At 41.1% G+C, this 19,678-nt stretch overlaps 1 protein-coding gene and 1 long non-coding RNA gene across 5 annotated transcripts in view; both read left to right on the plus strand.

The window, feature by feature from the left end:
• The first annotated feature begins 9,320 nt into the window (after positions 1 to 9,320).
• Positions 9,321 to 12,971, plus strand: LOC133489551 (uncharacterized). Its single transcript, XR_009791963.1, has 3 exons — positions 9,321 to 9,433; positions 10,307 to 10,767; positions 12,640 to 12,971. It is a non-coding gene; the product is annotated as an uncharacterized LOC133489551 (long non-coding RNA).
• A 103-nt stretch (positions 12,972 to 13,074) lies between these two features.
• Positions 13,075 to 19,678, plus strand: part of LOC133489548 (unconventional myosin-IXb-like) — a 31,677-nt gene continuing 25,073 nt past the window's right edge. Inside the window, exons 1-2 of one of the 4 annotated variants that reach the window (XM_061798752.1) lie at positions 13,075 to 13,569; positions 14,726 to 15,458. In XM_061798752.1, the coding sequence (XP_061654736.1) occupies positions 14,727 to 15,458 (732 nt within the window). In that variant the 5' untranslated portion in view covers positions 13,075 to 13,569; position 14,726. The remainder of the gene's footprint in view (positions 13,570 to 14,725; positions 15,459 to 19,678) is intronic. The other 3 variants (XM_061798751.1, XM_061798750.1, XM_061798753.1) reach the window with 3 other exon arrangements.

Raw genomic sequence — 19,678 nt, forward strand, 5'->3', positions numbered from 1 at the left:
GAGACGGCGCAAGAGAGGAGGGGATTGTAGGGAAGGGGGTGGGAGGAGAGAAGCAAAAAAAAAAAAAAAAAAATGGGGGTAGGTGGGGTTTCCAACAACGCCGGCATGGAAGTGGGCAGCACTCTGATTCAAGGAGACATTGACACTGCCTGGAACATTCCGCACCACACGCTTGCGCGCTACCTACATCGGACTGTTTTTTTTTAATCCTTTTCAATCCATCTTTATCGGCACGTTTGCACCTTATGTGTGGGGAAAGAGATCCTTACACCCATTTTCCATTCAGTTCTATAGACAAGAAATTCAATTGAACTGAGGTGGCAAAGTACTCACACACTTGCATTGTACTTAAGTACAGATACTTCAACAAAATGTAAAAAAAAAATACTTACGTACAAAAGTAAAAAGTGAAATTAATTTTTATTCTCACTGTATTTACAAGGCTTCAATAACTTGGTACAACGAAAACAACAAAGAACTTCTCCGCACACAAACTAGTTTCCCTCTTTTATTAATTTCCATAGTGCTCTCACTGAGAAGAAGAAAAAAAATCACTGGAGACACTATAAAAATAACGTGTTCCCATGGCTTTGCTAATGTTGTAAACTGATTAAAATAAAAAAGATAAAGAAGCTAATTATATCGAGTGAAATCAAAATGCGAGGCAAAATGTAATCACTTCCCAATGTTGAAAAAGCAACAAACCTTTTTTTTTTTTTTTTTAAGAATTTCAAGCACCCACTGACATCCTATTAAAATATTAGTTTCAAAAACTGCTATTCAAAAGTCAGACGTGTGAAACATTGACGCACAGCACAGCATTAATTAAATAAATAGAGCATTTCCCAAATTTTCAAGCTACTCATGATTATTTTGAGGTTAAGTTCTATTAAAAATTAAAGCACTTCTTCAACCTTGGAAATTCAACTTTCCAGCATTTTTAGCACCAATTTCCACCCTAAATACTTCATTTTCAAACACCTCTCAAACTTTAAAGAGGCAACTAAAAAGTTAATAATTAAAAAAAAAAAATTTAAAAAAAAAAAGTCAAACACCTGTACAAACCCTGTTTATAATTGTTCATGATCACTTCTTAATTATTGAAAACGCACCATTTTCAAGCAGACCCTGTTACAAGAACTATTATCCAAAATTCAAGCACATCTCAAACGGGAATGAGCACACCTCAAACCATAATTCAAGATTTTTTTCTTTATTTTTTTTTTTACAAATTTCAAGCACCTGTACGTACAGTGCGTATGACAGCTTGTAATCACTTCTTAAATCTTAAAAAAACGCAACATTAAAATGTAATCTTTTACAGCAATTTCAAGCAGACCGTGTTACGTTCCAAACCTTGAAATCACAATTGTTGAGTTTCAACCCTGCAGAGTTTTAAAATAGCAGGTGAGAGTTCATTCCACTACCTCTAAATCACTCTTTGAATGAACAAAACAGAAGACAACTTTGAAGCACAGTACGACTAAACACTTCAGAGTAACGTGGCTTCGCTGAGGCCCTCATGTCCTCGCCAAGTGCAGTCAGCGTCTTTTTTTCAAAGAAAATAACAGGAACTCTGGTAACAATGGGTTCTGCGGAGGAGCGCTGTACAGAGAGTAAGCGCAGAGGAGGATGAAGGGGGTTCATTTGTCCCAGCAGGAGGACGAGCAGTCTGCTCCCATCTGCTAATTGTGTTTGTAGCGGAAGCGCAGCTGGCGGGACTTTTACATCCATTTAGAAATTGCCACTTTTAATGTTTATCTATATTATTACTGTATGTAATGGTCACTTGACTTGTTAGTGCATTTTGTCTGCAATCACTCACAATTATGTAGAGAAAGACAAACTGGCATGTTGCAGATTTGCCAGGAAGTATTGCGAGCAATCTGGCTCTAGTTTTTCTTAAAGGCTATTCAGCCTACTTTGAATGCCAGCCGAAACACCGCATTCGAATTTGTGTGCTTTTATAATCACATGTTCAGTGTACTAGAAATGCGGTTGCCAACCACCAAGTCGCGGACCTGTACTGGTCTGTGGGATATTTGGCACCAAAAAATATGCATTATATATGTTTCATTTTGAAAATCTGTCGCATAGGTTGAATCGACTTGGACATTGTTTTTTTCCGGAGGCCAATCTCCGACAGATGTTTTTGCAGATTTTAGTGGGTGATAAGCTCCAACCTCCTCAGATGAGGTCGGCCTTGTTTGAGTCACACCCCAGTGTGGGTACATTACCTCCTGCGGTGCAGCCTTGATTGTGAACTACCAGGCATCCTTGGATTGGCATGATGTTTTATTTCTGGGAAGAAATAAAGTAATACCTGCCAAGTAATCAACACTGCATCAGTTTTGGGGGTGTTCGAACCTCAAGGTTCCACTTTTAGCCTTTTTGAGTTTAGTCAGTGTCCATCCAGCGACTGTGGCTAAAAAGGATTTCATGTGATAATGTACATGAGCACAAAGAGACCTCAGGGTGCTGCAGCCAATTTGTCTTGATGTGCCGAGCCACGGGGACAAGAGCCAGACTGCTAAGATGTCCTGAAATCCACGAGACAATGGCAGAAAGCACTAATGGACGGGGTGATGACGCCGCGTGGGGGGGGGGTGTAATGCCTTAAGAAGCGGTGGTGCACAGCCGACAGTTGTTGTCACGGCAGAGGGTAACAAAAACGAGTGTAAATTACTTGCTACTGTATGTCCCATTGGCATGAGGTTACATTCGCCAAAAGGGGTTGAAGAAAAAAGGGTGAGGCGAGGGAAATACGTTCACCTAGTTTGACTCCTGACAAGAGGAAAGATAAATAAAGATTACTCGAGGCTTCCTGACATCTATGAAAAAGTAGTTTGAAAATGTTCAGTGACCAATTAATGAACCATAGCATGATGTTTAAGGACAATTCATGTTTCTCTCCTTTTTCACTTTATTTTCATCTTGTGGATGAATTCAATAATGATGCAGACAATTTAGTAGGCTGCCGTACATCATGAAAGAGTAAAATATCAGAGAAAATAAGTAACAGAGAAAATAAGCAACCGATGATCAAATGGAGAGCAACCCAACACTGACTAAAGACCTATCAAATGGACTAAAGAGCAATCCATCGACCGAAGAGCGACCAGATGGACCGAATAGCAACCGAAAAGCAACCGAAGATTAACTGAAAATCAGCTGAAGATCAACTGAAGCTCAACCAGCAATCAACCTAAGATCAACCAAAGAGCTACAAAATAAACTGAAGATCGACCAAATCGACTGAACAGACCCAAGCTCAAACGAAGAGCAACAGAAGATTGATCAAAGATGGTCCTGATCACCCGAAGATAAACCAAAGAACAACCAAACAACTGAAGGGCAACCAAATAGCAACCCAATTTTAACTGAAGAGCTACCAAATCAACTGAATATCAACCAAAAAGCAATCAAAGATCAGCTGAAGATCAACCAAACATCAACCAAAGACCAACCAAAAAGCAACTGAAGAGAAAACCAAAGATTGTCACTAGTTTTAACTGTTTACTACATCAACTGGACACCCACGACTGACACTTTGTTAATAGGGTGTTTAGAAAAAAACGTTTAGTGTTATGAAGAGCAGGAAGTTTGAGCTCCTAATTGAGGCAAGGAAATATAATTGAAGAGCATAGGATTTGGCAATAATTCAAAAATGTACGCATCCAATTATAAGCCGTGAGCCCCACAATGTAACAAGGATGTGTTCAATGAACACAAACTATGACTAAACTATGAAATAAAGTGTTTCTAGCAGGTGCTAGAAAAAGCAATTAAATTGAGGTAGAATGTTTGATTAGAAGCGGAATCATTTCCTAATTAACTTCTGCTGATGGCCACAGCTGGTGCTGCCAACACGGACCACTCATCTTCCTGTCCCCATCTGCTTTTGCTCCAAAACACAGGAGTGCATTTTAAGAGGTGAATCCACCCACATCAGTTCTAATGCAATTCTAATGGCCTTCGACCATTTTCTCGGATTATTATCAAGTAACAAAATAATATTAATTATCCGGCGGGTCCTGATTTCGATTCAGAAACAGGAACCTCTTTTCTCACGCACGCTGACCCAGATAAGACACATTACATTTTTCATTAAACAGCACCACGAAGAAGAAGCGTCTGGTGATTGGAATATGAAGTGACCGCTGCTAAAGTCATTAGTCCCTCTAACACTTCATGTAAAGGTCAGCATTGTTCTGCCTTTTCCCCCCAATGCCACTGCTATGTTGAGAGGGTCCTTGGTTTATGACGGAGCTCCGTTCCTACTGCGGCGAGTCGGCGACATAACCTGGATGTGTACGAAAGTTGTAACGCGCCGTAGTCTATCACTAACCTATGCTAACGCAGTTGGAATTATCGTAAATATTTGTATGAAATACAATTGAATACACTTCAAGGCCATAAATCTAAAACAGTCAAATGAAAAGTACAGAGTGTGCCTTCTAGTGCCACGTCCCAACATACTGCTGCACCAACTAGTTCATTGTGCACTGTTCGTAACCTTGACATTTCAGTCAATATGTGTAGGAAAAAAACTTCTAGGCCATGACAATAAAACAACTGAATGAAACACAATAAGTACGCTAATTGAGCATGACTTCTTACAACACTGCGCAAACTAGTTCATTGCGTGCAGTTCGTAACCTCGAACCCTCGTAAACTGAGGTACACGACCTTCTGAGGTAGTATCAGAGCCATAACAGAGGCCTGTGCGTACGGGTATTCTAATGCCCGGAGAGGGATGTGAAGTTAAACACACCACACTTTGTGTTGAAAACAATGTCGCTTTCCCACAAGCATTTTCTACATCGCGCACACATCTAATTATATGACTGTAGGACGGCATGTCGTAGTCACAGCAATGTCCCGTCTGCCTTCACTGGGATCTGTGTTAAAAAAAATGGTTTCTAATTTAGAATTCATGTAATTTGAATTCAGCAATTAATTAAAATGAAAATAAAAATAAAAGCATATGTCAAATTGTTATCTTACTCTTCATACTTGTAAGACAGTTAGGCATGTGAAAATGTAACTTTAAACTTCTGAATTAATTCATTCAAAGTTAGAATAACTTGGAAGTCAACCAACATCACAGACTGTGATCCATTTTGGAGAATCTGCTGTATTGCCATAAACAACAATGGCGACTACAATTTCAGTTGATGGACGACCTCATTCGGAGAAAGCTTGAGTTGTCCTCCAAGTACTTTTACAAACGGCTGCGAAAAGGGAGCTAGCCAACGCTGTGAGACCTTGGCTGAACCAATTAGAAGGAAGAGCCAAGCCCGAAGAAGAAGTCTGCTTTTTAAAATGCAGACCTGGCATGGTACAGCGTCCTTTCTTGGCTCCGAGCAGACGGGACCTCTTATTTTCCTAAGTGGCGGTCTTTTATTTAGTGCCGGCGTGTCTGCAAGTGCTGTGGCGTCTCTGAATTATTGTCTGCGCTGGCGTGAAGGCAATCTGGAAGAAGCCGTTCACACTCTGGTCCAATCAGGGACCATTCAGTACAATAAGCGGTTACAAAGAAAACGAAGTGGAACCTCTAAAGTCGAATTCTCAATATTTTCGGCAATATTTTTTAAAAAGGCAAAGGGGAATAAATGTTATGACTATGATACCGTGTCGCTGAGTGACAGTTGCAGCAAAGTATGGTATATGCCGGGTCTTTGGTTACAGTTGTAACACTGAGTCGCTATGTTTGGGTGCACACATGTGCGAGAATATCCTGCCTTCGCCGGGTTCTCTGTAAAAGGTAAAGGTGGATAAATGCCTTGTCTTCTGTTACTGTTCTGAACCTGATTTGCTGTGAGAAAGTGCATACAGTTGCATTAATAGCCCACCTTTACTGGGTTCTGTATGAAAGGCAAAGGTGGGCTGGTCCCCTTTTACGGCTCTAATAATGTGTCACTGTGTGGAAGCACATGGTTGCAACAATAGCCCACCTTTGCTAGGTTGTGTACACAAGGCAAACGCAGATGGTATTCTGTTAAGGCGCTGATGCAGTGTCACTGTGTGAAAGCACACACAGTTGTGGCAATATCCCACTTTTACTGAATTCTGTATAAAAGACAAAGACTGAGAAATGACGGGTATTCTGTCCTGGTTCAAGATACTAAGTTATTGTGTGAAATTGCACACAGCTGGGGCAATATCCCACCTTTGCTGGATTCTGTATAAAAGGAAAAGGCAGATTAATGCTGGGTCTTCTGTTACAGTTCTGATACAGAGTTTGTGTGAAAGTGCACACAGACGCGGCAACATCCTGCCTTTGCTGGATTTAATCTAAAGGAAAAGGCAGAGAAATGCTGGGTCTTCTGTTACAGTTCTAATGCTGAGTCTCGGTTTGAAATGGCACACAGTTACGGCAATTTCCTGTTATCACTGGGCTCTGTATAAAAGGCAAAGACAGATAAATACCTCATCTTGTGTTATGGTTCTAATAGTGATTCTGTGTGTGAAAGCCCAAATGTGCGGCGATATCCTGCCTTTGAGGAAAAGGCAAAGGTGGATAAATGGTAGGTCTTCTGTTCTAGCTCTGATACTGAGTGGCTGTGTTAAAGTGACAAAATCAGACTTTAATAGGTAATGGGTAAAAAGGAAAAGCCGGATAACAGAAGACAAGGCTTTCTGGTGCTGTGTCGCTGTACTCGTAAAAACAGTGGTGCCGCTAAACTCAAATGCTCCTGAAGTTGTACAGCTCTGAATTTCTGAGAAAAATAATGTAACCAAAAAAAAAAAAAAACATTGAGAGTTGAGCCACACGAGACCTCTGTTCAAAGAGCATCAAAGCAGCTCCGAATTATCCCTGACTACCACTCGCTCCTGTGGAGTTCAAAGTTCATCTGAGCTATTCTCACAGATGTTATTTTTACTGTTGTGCATGCAACTGGATACCCACTGATGATCCCGTGGGGGCGATGAATTTTGGATGATTATTATTTTATTGAATTATTGCTCTGAAAAATACAGTGGATGTTGAGCTGCTTTGTCACATTTTTTTTGGGGGGCGGGGGGGGGGCTTTCTTTGATAAAGACAACAGTGCCCTCTACGGCCCAAGCTCCAAACTCCAAGCACAGCATCCAAAAACATGCCTGCCGCCTGTTCACTCCGCCGGCCCTCCCTCCTTATGTATTACATTACTCCAAGTTGAGAATGTGAAGAATGTCAAGCAATTCATTTCACTCTCTTCCTCCAAGATGACAGGTACTTCACCCCCTTTCACACTGCCTGTAAAAGCTGCTATGTCGCAGTTGTATATAGACAGCACTGACACAGACATGAGGGACAAATTTGATCCGACAAAGTTCCAATTTATGAGGTCATATCAGAGCCAAAACAGAGACGGGACGTGCCTGAGTGTAAGGGAAAAGGGGCGACAGAAAAAAACTCTTGAATTTGTGATCCGTGTCACTGTGTGAAAAGGGCACACAGCTGCGACAATATCATGCCTTTGTTCAATTCTCTGTAAAATGCAGAGGCGGATCAATGTTACAGGTCTGATACTATGTCACTGTGTGAAAGTGTATACTGTTGTGGCAATATCCCATCTTTGCTGTGTTCAATGTTAAAAGTCGAAGTCAGTTAAACTCGAATACTGAGCTGCAGTGTGAAAGCAACATCATCTGGCCTTCGCTGGGTTATGTGTTTAAAAAATAAATAAATTAAAAAAAAATAATGTTTTAAACAAAAAACGAAAACAGACAACTGCCTGGTCTTCTGTTACGACTCTGGTGCTGTGTCACTTTACAGGCACAGGTTCATAGACCTGTGGCACTATACGGCCATCGCCGGGTTCTTAGACAAAGGCTATAAATTCCTGTGTGTCTTCTGTTAACTGATGCTGTAATTTTTTGTGGCATCTCCATGTGAGAGGCTTCTGTTAACTGCCAACATCCTGTACTTTATACTGAGGAGGCGGAGGACACACGAGTTCCTCATTACCAACCTTAAAGTCATACTATTAATAGACACCTCAATGGAACAAGGGTCATCACATTGTAATAATAATCAAGAAAAAAAACCTTTAACTGCAATAAGGGATTAAGGCTTTTAACCCACATACTGTAACCTGCGTCATTTGCAATAGTTTACCTTGAAAGTCTACCACCCATAGCCGCATTAATGTACTGGTCAGGCCTCTTGGGGGTCAGCTAACCCATTATTCTGGACCCAGGAATCCTCGCCATGCTCTGCCCATCACGCCGGACTGGATCTGGTTTCACACTCAGAAGCTTCCGCATAGTCCAAAACAAAAACAATGACCCCCTGAGAGACAAGACGCATGCAGACATAAGGCAAGAGAATGAATGATAGCTTAGACTCCAATTAGAATGCCAAGTATACAATGAACTGTAACTAAACGGTACATTTTCCACGGTACAAATGCTAAACTAACCTTTTTTCAATGTGTGCGAATAATTTAGAGTTAATTTAGTCTCAACTCCTCCATTAGTTATGTAATAAAATGTGAAGACTTGATCATTTAGTGGACTGTATAACAAATGTTCAGTATACTAAATTTGTACCCTTTTTATATAAAACAAATAAATATGAAAAATAGTATACAACCCCAATTCCAATGAAGTTCGGAATGAAGTTCGTTAAATAAAAACAGAATACAATGATTTGCAAATCATGTTCAACTTATATTTAATTGAATACACTACAAAGACAAGATATTTAATGTTCAAACTGATAAACTTTGGAAGCCCCTGCTTATTTCAGCAAGACAATGCCAAACCACATTCTGCACGTGTTACAACAGCGTGGCTTTGTAGTAAAACAGTGTGGCTACTAGACTGGCCTACCTGCAGTCCAGACCCGTCTCCCATTGAATATGTGTGGCGCATTATGAAGCGTAAAATACGACAACGGAGACCCCGGACTGTTGAACAGCTGAAGCTGTACATCAAGCAAGAATAGGAAAGCATTCCACTTACAAAGCGTCAACAATTAGTGTCCTCAGTTCCCAAATGTTTATTGAATGTTGTTAAAAGAAAAGGTGATGTAACACAGTGGTAAACACGACCCTATCCCAGCTTTTTTGGAACGTGTTGCAGCCATAAAATTCTACGTTAATGATTACTTGCTAAAAACAATGAGGTTCATCAGTTTGAACATTAAATATCTTGTCTTTGTAGTGTATTCAATTAAATATAGGTTGAACAAGAGTTGCAAATCATTGTATTCTGTTTTTATTTATGTTTAACACAACGTCCCAAAAAAAGTCCATTTAACACCTGTCCTTGTTATCCTCTTTTCCTTTACCTCCCACCCATTTCCCGTTTCCACTCCCCTAACCTCTCCTGCCTCTCTTTTTTTGCCCACATGCTCATCTCCGGACTGACTGTCGCACGGAGCGTATGGCTGTACAACACGAACCGGACAGGTTTGAAGGCCCCGTCTCCACATGCGGAGGTAAGCATACTAAAAACATCATGGTTCAGATCATATCAGACTCTCATGAAGTAAAACTACTCACTGTTTTGTAGATGACTGACAGACACTGGAGAGGAAACTTCTCTGGTCAATTTCACACTAGTGTTATTAGTCAAGGCAGTTTGGTAAAATAGTGGTTTGCTCATCTGCCTTACAGTTCTAACATTTGGGGTTCCAATGTCAGCTCCTCCCTTCCTGGGTGAAGTTTGCGTGTTCCCCAGTGTTTGCGTGGGTTCTACGGGTTACTCCCACATTCCAAAAACTTGCTTGTTAGGTTCATTGAAGACTTGAAATTGTCCATAGATGTGAATAATTGTCTTAAACAGTTATTTCCCAAAATTTACTGAGCCAAGCCACATATTTAACAAACCTCACAGCACACTGCCAAACAAAAATGCAACAAAAAGGATACAGCGTGTGCTGAAATAATGATATAACCTTGTCTCAATTTACTCAGAAATGTACTTAATGTGAAATCCTGTCCTGTTTAGTTGAACACAAAGCTACTATTCTGTTGTATAAATGGCGGCTACACAGGCTAAAGTCTACTGTCTGCTACCTCGTGGAAGAGAATTTCATTGTTCTGCCTGTCACTATATATTCCTGGCAGTTGACGAACAAAGATACATTATTTTTAGTGAATACAGCCTTCCCTTGTTATTTGTGTGGAGTTATTGCTTCAGCCTGAGCACAACAGTCAACAAGTGAGTTTTTTAGCAAATAACGGAAGATAAATTCCCCCCAAAATCCGCTAAGAGGTGAATTTGTAAATGACAAACTGCAAATATGCAAGGGTTCACAGGAAATTACAATTTACGGACTAATAAAGTGAAGTTGGATTATGTTCCACAGCACACTTGGTAATCTCTAACGACACGCGAATGTGGCACGGCACGGTGGTTGGGAATCGCTGGTCTAAATACGCCCTGTGATTGACTGGTGACCAGTCCAGTGTGTCAGCTGGAATAGGCTCCAGCTCATCCGCTGCCCTACTGATGACAAACGGTACAGAAAATGGCTGGATGGACGGATATTGGACTGAGCCGTCCGAAACATCCCGATGGCGAAAATAAGTTCCATTTCCTTTTACATTGTTATCATCACGTCCTTATTTGTCTTTCCCCTCATAATTTCCTCCATCCTGAAGGGGTTTCACCAGCCGTGCGTGAATGCGAGAGCTTCGCAGGTATTGTTACCCGCCTCACTGATGACACATCTATCCGCAACCAGGAACGACCACAAAGGACGCAGCTGCCTCTTTTCTGCCGCAGGAGCATCCAGGTGACAAGTGACATCATGGCGGGCGGGCTCAGGTAACCTTGCCCGGATACCCTTGATCACACTTTTGGTTTCTCTCACAAGAAGTTTATGTATTGCCATACATCAGTATTGAGAGTAACGTAATCATAGCAACTGAAGTGATGAGTATGATTTACTTACGACAAATAATATATCTTAGTTCATCTATTTATGTCAGCAACATATAGTGACCAGCAGAAAAATTCAACGCTCTTCCACTGGATGGCAGAAGTACCCATTAACCTGTTTATCCATCTGTTGCCATTCATACCACAGAAGATCTTTGTGTTCAACTCGATAGGGCTCGCTTTCACACTAAGTAAATTTGTGAGTAAACTGAGACAAGATCATCATTATTTCAATACATTTTCATTTGGTGGTGTGCCGCGGGATTTTTGTAATGTCAAATATGTGCATTGGCTCAATAAAGTTTGGGATATGTGTTTATGTAGGTAGGTAGGCAGGCACAGTACATTAGGGAAATTAATTATGAACATTGTAGTGACCAGATGTCAACTTTTTGCGATGACAGTGAACCCCCATCTGGAAATCAACTATTCACAATTTTTTCTTGAGAACCTAACTATTTGCTGGAAAACGCACATCTTCGTGCCTATCTGCGTATTTTTTCGCTCTTTCTGTAACGCCCCAACATGCTGTCCAAACACCCTGTTCCTTCTAAGGTGCCATGTTAGCAGAGGAGTAACTAGGATCGGCCACTTGATAGCCAGCAGGCAGGCGAAGAGAAAGCAGGTTGGTAAACTTTTCAAGATGATGCAGAGAAAGATCCGGAATGCTATAGGTGGTAACAACTAAGTGCCCCAACTAAAGCTAAAGAGTCATTTCTACTTAAAAATTACAGTAAGAATGCTGTATCTATGTATCAGTAAGTCAAAAACAAAATAAAATGGCCAATAGGAAAGTAGTAATTGGAATTTTTACGGGCTGTGACACGGCGACATACACGCCAGGGTCCTTGCACTTCCGATGCATTTTTCCCCAATTCAAATGATCCATAAGCCAAAAATAATTTAGAAATGATAGAAACTGTTTTGGGATTAAAGTGTGGGATATTTTCACGGTTTAAACTTTTTTTGTGGGGGGTCTACTATTCGCAAATCTTCGCCATTCGCATTGGGTCCTGTTCCCTGGGCTCACTGTATTTTATTCGTGAATTAGCACCTCTCTCATGGAATTCTATGTGGATGCTGTGGGCATTGTTACTGGTAATCCATACAACAGGACTCAACATGCACATAAGCATTAATTCAACTCTCTTTTTTTGAGCTGCATATTTCATAAAATAATGGTTTTTTTCCCTTTCAGTTCAGATTTCCCCCAGAGGCTTTTCCTGCAAATATTCATAATACTATACTAAAAAACAAAATGTCTTGCTTTTGTGAAGACGCAGAACTTAGTTCGCAAGTGAGCACGGACAATAAAGTGTTCACAGTGGCTAAGTTCAGCAGCTGACACTGAAGATAACGCACCTGTGCCGTAAAAAAGGAATGTTGTCAGCGTCTTAGCATGTACACTGACGCTTTATGGCCGTTGGGCTCCAGTTGGAGTTTTCGCTGCTTCAGGTTGTGTACTCGTGTGCCTACTGAACTGGATCCAGTGTGTCTTTTTTGGAAGACTGGCTCAGTCCAGCAGGAACAAAAGTGACAACTCTTATGGCAACATTCATAAGGCGGGTTTGGATCACAACAGCAATGACTACAAATACACTCAACATAATAAATATAAAAGACCAAGAGTACAAAGATATTAGGACAAAATTTGGAATATGAGGAAAAAAATATGCATATGAACGGGTGAATCCGCTAGTGCCGAATATATTGATTGCAAGTGTGTATGTTTGTCTATGTCTCCCTTGCAATTGACAGGCGGCCATCCCAGTGTGTACACCGCTTCTTGCCCAAAGTCAGCTGTGATACAGAGTGCTCCAATGAGAACAAGCACTATATAAAACGTCTGAATGTTTTTGTTTACAATAAAACTTTGTTTTAAATGAAAAAAAAATGTCTGGACGTTTTAATTAGTTATAAATCTTTGTTTAACTTCGAACGATTGCATGCTAGAAATCCTATGGTATATTATCTGTAATATCAGTTTGTGCAAGAAAATAGCAGTAAGTCATATCATATTACATGTAAAAGTGATGAATAAATTCCTTACATACTTTTGATCACGTTTGCCCTAAAAAGAAAAACTTGTAGTGATACCTACCTGCCGCTGGAGGGCGCCCGAGCCCACCTGCAATGACATGATATTGTTAGCTTCATTAGCGTGCACGTGCCATTCACTATTAAACTCTCTCAAACTCTTCGAATAAACCTGACGCTTTAACTTTATATTTACAGATACATTATATTCCCTAGAAGGTGACATACTTAAGATCATTTGTGACAAAACTATGAACGGTTATCCACATCGAGGAGACGTGTGGAGGGTGGGGGTGAAAATGTAGGAAGTAACTTTTCAACTTCTCTCAGACGGCGAGCAGCAGCAGGAGAAGACGTCACACTAATCCTCCAAACTTCTCCGAGACATTTCCCCTTTCTTTTAAAAGGGAGCATTATCGACGCCGAAGTGCTCCCACGTTGCTTCTGCGTCATTTAAAAGCGGACTCAAGTGGTTCCTTCGCTTACTTTCACCGGAAAGCACAGGTGAAAATAAATAGTTGTTGTGGGTTCCCCCCCGTCGTCGTGTCATTTGATTTTTTTATTTTTTTATACATATAAACAATATACTGGAAAAACTCCTCGACAGAAGTGCTTTTTTTCGAGATGAAATGAGTGTTTTTTTTCTTAAAGGTAAGCTCAATTTTGCCTTTTATAACGTGTTACCTGAGCCACAGTTAGCTGAGTTGCTCAGGGTGTGACTGTTTTGTTTGAAGGGAATTGTTGGGATTGGAAAAGATTCATTTCAAAGGTAGCATTTGGCACCAGGAAGCGATTAAAGTTATTGATATGACACATTTTATACAACTTGAGCCACAAAGTAACCGGCATTGCTCCGCGAAAGTTATGTGACAATTAACGTTATCCTACCTTGAAAACGTTAATTGCCTGCCTAAAATTCTTTTTAATTATTATTATTATTTTTTTTTTAGATTGAGACATTTCAAAAACAATACATTGATTCGGTTTGTGATTTGCTGATTCAGACAATATAACAAATGTTAATAATATATTTTTATCTTATTCTTATTCAAGGTCATGTATTAAAAAAAATATTTTTTTAAAAACCGTATATGTTATTCCAGATTTAATGATTTACCAGTAAACCGTGTTAGGAGTTATGACTGTCATTTTGGTTTAAAATTTAAACTTTAAATGATCGTAACCATAACTAACCCTAATTAGCGTCTCTGACAAGTTTTTGCGTTCAGTTTCTGCGATGCTGTGCAACAGCAAACCAGTGAGAAGTAAAAGACGTGGACTGTAGAAGAAAACAAAATAAGAAAACGAAAACGTAAGATGCATTTGTTACAACCAAGGAGCTTGGCGGAAGGCATCTTATGGATAGTTTTAGATCATGTGATGATTTTTTTCACAGTCATAACAGTCCTCTAAGAGAAGAGAAAACATAATTACGATGTGGTCCGCAGCAAAAATGAGTTTGACACCCCTGTGTAACGGAAAGTCTAGTAGACCAACTCGGTTTCGTTTGCTCGCTTTATTTCTGTATAACCCTTGTCAGTTAATATCAGCTGTAGGGCTTCAACTAACTTATTAATATTTGTGTATTTTTAGATACAGTATTTTGGCCATTTTGGGTACTTGGTTTGGTTTGTCTCTCCCATTGGCAAATCCCTGATGTATTTCTTTAAGCAATTTCATGATAACACTGATAATCATCAATTTGCTCATGGTTACATCAGAGTTGATCATAAATTCAGTAAGTGGATGAGCTGCTGTCAACAAATATTCATTTCTTGGCTTCCATCCGGCTTCTTCTTTGTGTCAGGATGAGCACTTCCAATGGAGAGGCCCGTGTCGTACAGATCTACCAGAGGCTGTCTGAGGATGCGGCCACCCACTGCCCGCTGCAGGTGGCCGCAGGGGACACGGCCGGGGCGGTGGTCTCCAGCGCCGTGGTCACTCTGGGGCTGGACACCAGCCGCCACTACAGCCTAGTGGAGGTGAGGACGAGCAGCGACGAGGAGCGGCGGCTGCGGTTCGACGACTTACCCCTTGAGAGGGTCCTGCTGTGGCCCCCGGAGGCCCAGAAGTGGCACCCGCAGAGCCTCGGGTACTACTTTGCCCTGGAGGAGGCTGAGCAGAAACCCGCGGAGGAGTATGACGATCTTTGCAGCCTCCCCGCCGTGACCGAGGATGCTGTTGTGGAGGCTTTGCAGCGGCGTTTCCTCAAGCGCAAAATCTACACGTACGCCGGCAACGTCCTCATTGCGCTCAACCCTAACAAATTCCTTCCGGTGTACTACAACCCAAAGTACGTCAAGATGTATGAGAACCAGCCGCTCGGCAAGCTGAGCCCGCACATCTTCGCCATGGCCGACCTGGCCTACAGGACAATGCTGAACCGGAAGGTGGACCAGTGCATGGTGATGTCCGGCGAGAGTGGCTCGGGCAAGACGGAGAGCAGCAGCTATCTGGTCCACTGTCTGACAGCGCTCAGCCAGCAGACTTACTGCAGCGGCATGGAGCGCGCCATCCTCGGGTCTAGCCCTGTGCTGCAAGTAGGTCATGTGATGCTCTTTCTTTTTTTCTCCCCCCCCCCCCCCCCCCCCCCCCCATGATAATAGTTTTGTTGAGGCTGGCGGGCATTTTCAGATTCTGTTTTTTGCTTAGGAACCTTCTTTTTCTTTCCTATCCGAGCGAGATAACCTGGAAGTACTTGGAGGAAAAGTTGTTTTCGATTTTCTAAAAATGCATATGAAAGATGCCTCGATATAACCTTTAACCAGCCTTTAGCAAAAGTTACCCCTGACCAACCTTTCTTTATGAAAGGACATATTTTAACCATAATACTTGATGGCAGCATTATTTAAAGCAACAAGCCACCAATAAAGTATACCCACTCTATGCAGAAACCCTCGAGTTTCACACTACAGACTTATTTCAGCAATATTCACCCTCACGCAATGACGTTGGTTTGGAAAAGTGAACTCAAATTCATTTTTATACGGTGCTGTTTTAGCGTCTGTTTGAAAGGAAGCATCTTTTAATCTCTTTGGCCTGCATAGGTTGAGGAAAGGTAAACTTAAGAAGATTTGACTTTCTGAAGAGGCCGGAGGAGTGGGGAACCTGCAGACTGTGGGTTGAGATAAAACCTTATGAAAACTTTATTCAAAAATTTCATCAGGATTATAGTGAGCAAAATGATGACGGTTTTCAGTGTTATCACAATAACGTGGGGAACCTGCAGACTGTGGGTTGAGATAAAACCTTATGAAAACTTTATTCAAAAATGTCATCACAAATGTAGTGAGCAAAATAATGACGGTTTTCAGTGTTATCACAATATCACTAAAAGAAATGCATCAGGGATTTGCTCATGGGATGGGACAAGTCAAAACAGTAGGTACGCTTGCACAATCAAAGTCGAAACATACACAAATATTAGGAAAAATACTACCTTGTAGATCATATATGTCAAACTCAGGCCCGGGGGCCAAATTTGGCCCATGATGTAATTATATTTGGCCCTCAAGACCATATCAAATGTGTATTAGAGCTGGCCCGCCGGTATATAGCACATGCGCTACTAATATTACAAATCCCAGAATGCTTTGCTAGTGTGTTGACCCATTGGTCTAGATCGGCAAGTGCCTCTTCCCTTTCTGTTGCAGTCGTTAGCAACTATGCTACTAGTCTCCTCGAGCAAATTTACACCTCCCCTTTGCAAAAATGGCCAAACGTAAGATGGAAAACAGTTAACTTCCAAGACAGGTGGGAGGCAGATTATCTGTTCACTAAAGTTAAAGGACATACCTGTTAGTCGTGTGCGGAGCAACGTGGCTGTAACAAAGAATATAACATAATTGAATTGTTTTTTTAATGCCCTTTATCAACTCCTAGGCAGGGACTGTTTGGATTTTTATGAAAAGGACATTCTTATTTTTGGGGGTTGTTTTGTTGTTGGCCTTTTGAAAAAAGATTTACATAAAAAAGAAAGGTAGTTGGCGATAGATAAATAGAAGATAACGAGACAGAAGAATTCATGTTATCTATTTAAATACAAAACAACAAACAAATACCACTGACGTCTTTTATCGCAAATTTGATTTCTTGTGTTTATAATATTAAAGTTAGTTTATTCCAGATTCAGTGTTTAAGCAAAATTTAAATTTCTGTAACTGAGACTGCGCCTTATGGTCGTGAAAATACGGTAAACAAACAGTAAACAGTCGCAAGAACTGATTTTTACATATTTGGTAAGACCCTCTTGTCTCAGATCCTCTTTTTTGTATGTGTGTGTGTGTGTGTGTGTGTTTTAGGATACATTCATACTCACTTCTGCTCCAAAACAGAAAGGGAGCAGCACAGACAACACATACAGGAAACGCTGTATGTATGTTTGTATTTCCTGCATATGACTATCACAAAAAGTGCTGCGTGATCACAAAGCTTGGAAGCCCCCATTGTGACGTGTCTAACCCTAACTCTTAGAGAGACTACCTTAAAGGGTTATTCAATTGTAGAATTAAAAAAAAACATTTTTTTGTCAATTGGTAGAACTGGTGTCAAGGACAAAAACATTTTCACATCATATCAAATTTGACGCCATGCTTCACCCAGATGATATGGCAAGAGCAGAGCGGATTTAACGTAGCCTGTCTATCTAGGATACTCGCTTCTGATAGGGGTTCACCTGGGTGAATTCCCTTGTAGGAGTTCGTCAAAGTACGAGCCCTGGTATTTGCCCCCAATTTCCTGTTCAATTTTCTACAAGTAACTATCCATTAGGCGCAACTGAGTTACTTTTGGGGGATTGTGTTCGGGACTATATGATATAGCCGTTATTTTATTTGGCCAAGCACCAAATAAAATAACATCTAGCCTAGCTCCTTGTTTTATTACTGTCAGTTTGTGGCACTTTGACACCTTTTTTGAAAGTAGTAGTCAGTAGTCATATCAGCTTTCTTTTTCAGCTCCCAAACAAGTGCGACATTGTTTTTTCTTCACGGATATGAAACTAGGCCAAATGATAACACTTGGCCGGCTTCTGACTGTGGGCAGAACATCACGTGACCTGCATAGGACCTACAGGTGTACTCAAAAACAGGCAACACAACAAACCTGTTCCATGATTTGAAGAAGTATCAGCAAGTATTTATGTGGAAAGCATGAAAATGCGAGCGAAGTCTGCACAGCCTGCCACTGCTGCCAGCAGTGGTCGGAGCGGTCTACACGTCTGACGACATGAGTGGCTGTGGAGAGGGAAGTCTGAGACCAGACCCCGGATAAGCGGAAGAAAATGGGTGGATGAATAATAATGGCGATCGGACGATATGAAAAAATAAAGTGTGATAATTTTTAGGGCCTTATTGCTCAGCCCTTGGTTAGTACAGTCATAGTCATAAATACAATTTTACGACTAATTGGCATAATAAATTCTTTCGGTGTTTTGGTTTTCATTTTCCGTCCTTTGTTTCCTCATTGTTAGTTTTTGAATTTGGCTAAACATTTTCATTTCAGTGCATCGCTAGTTTTTATGAGCCACCAAATGCAAATTTTGAGCCGCAAATTACAATGCTTATTTCAAGCCTTGCTGTAACACTGCATACATACAGTAATGGCGGCTCTGTTGAATGTGAAAAGTAAACAGTGATGTGATGCTAATGATAGAGGTCGGTGTCAACCAATGTTTGTCATCAGAGCCCGCCCTCTCAAGAGTTCCTGGTAGTCTTAACTTCTTCTGGGGTGACAGGAGCAACAAAATAATCCTGGGGAACCCTATGTATCCTGGTAGTTGTTCGTGGTAGAAACGCAGAGGGAAGACAAACTACCACGGTAATTAGGACGGTTCCTTAAAAGGTTCCTGTGGCGGAAAAGACCCTATTTGAAGACACAGGTTGTAGTGGTGTGGCCTTTTTGCCATCCCATTCATAATTAAATCACAAATAGAACCAAAGTGCAAGCGCAATGGAACGCTGTCACCGGATTCCAAACTGTGTGTGTCTGTGGAGATCTTGTTTACGATTTAATGGATTTGTTTCGGCGCACTGTTAGGATTCCCCTTTGTCCGGGTGACTCGCGTTAGCTGTGCATTGTGTTGTCTCGGGAGTGCAGAGCTCCACGGTGGGAATGTGCAGGGCGTTGCCTTGGAGAGGTAACACCAGAGAGGCAAGGTGAAACGTGTCAGAACAGGCTTGGCCAGGTTTGCTGCCGAATGCGCACACCACGTCACAGCACACGCGTGCACACACACACACAGAGAGAGAGCTTTCCTGCTACTTGATTCTAATCTGTAAAGATATTTCTAAAAGCATATGATAGTATTACACTTTCCACTCTCGTTGTTCAAAAGTAACAGAAAATGTGCACTTTTGCAGACCATCAAGTGCCTGCCAATACAAGAGGTGGCACTATAGCCACTCAGCCTTGTACCCAATCATAAGCCTAACGAAAGTAGTCTGCAGAAAAGGCATAATAACTATAGTGGAGATTAAGGACAATTTTTTTGTGACTTTTAAGTCATTCCTAAATATATCTTCTTCTCAATAACCATAGGCATGGAAACTGGAACATGGAATATTGAGACAGAAATATTTACTGTAATCATGACTTGACTAGTGCATTAGCGTAGGTTAGTGATAGCGTATCGCACGTTCCAACTAATGAAAAAATTCAGGTTTATGTTTACACCAGAACTCAGTTGTAAACCGAGAACCCCATTGTGAACCAAGAACCCCCTGTAATGTATTAATTAATCCATCCATTTTCTGAGCCGCTT

This window comes from Phyllopteryx taeniolatus, chromosome 14 (genome assembly GCF_024500385.1).
Source record: "Phyllopteryx taeniolatus isolate TA_2022b chromosome 14, UOR_Ptae_1.2, whole genome shotgun sequence".
In the NCBI taxonomy this organism is placed as follows: domain Eukaryota; kingdom Metazoa; phylum Chordata; class Actinopteri; order Syngnathiformes; family Syngnathidae; genus Phyllopteryx; species Phyllopteryx taeniolatus.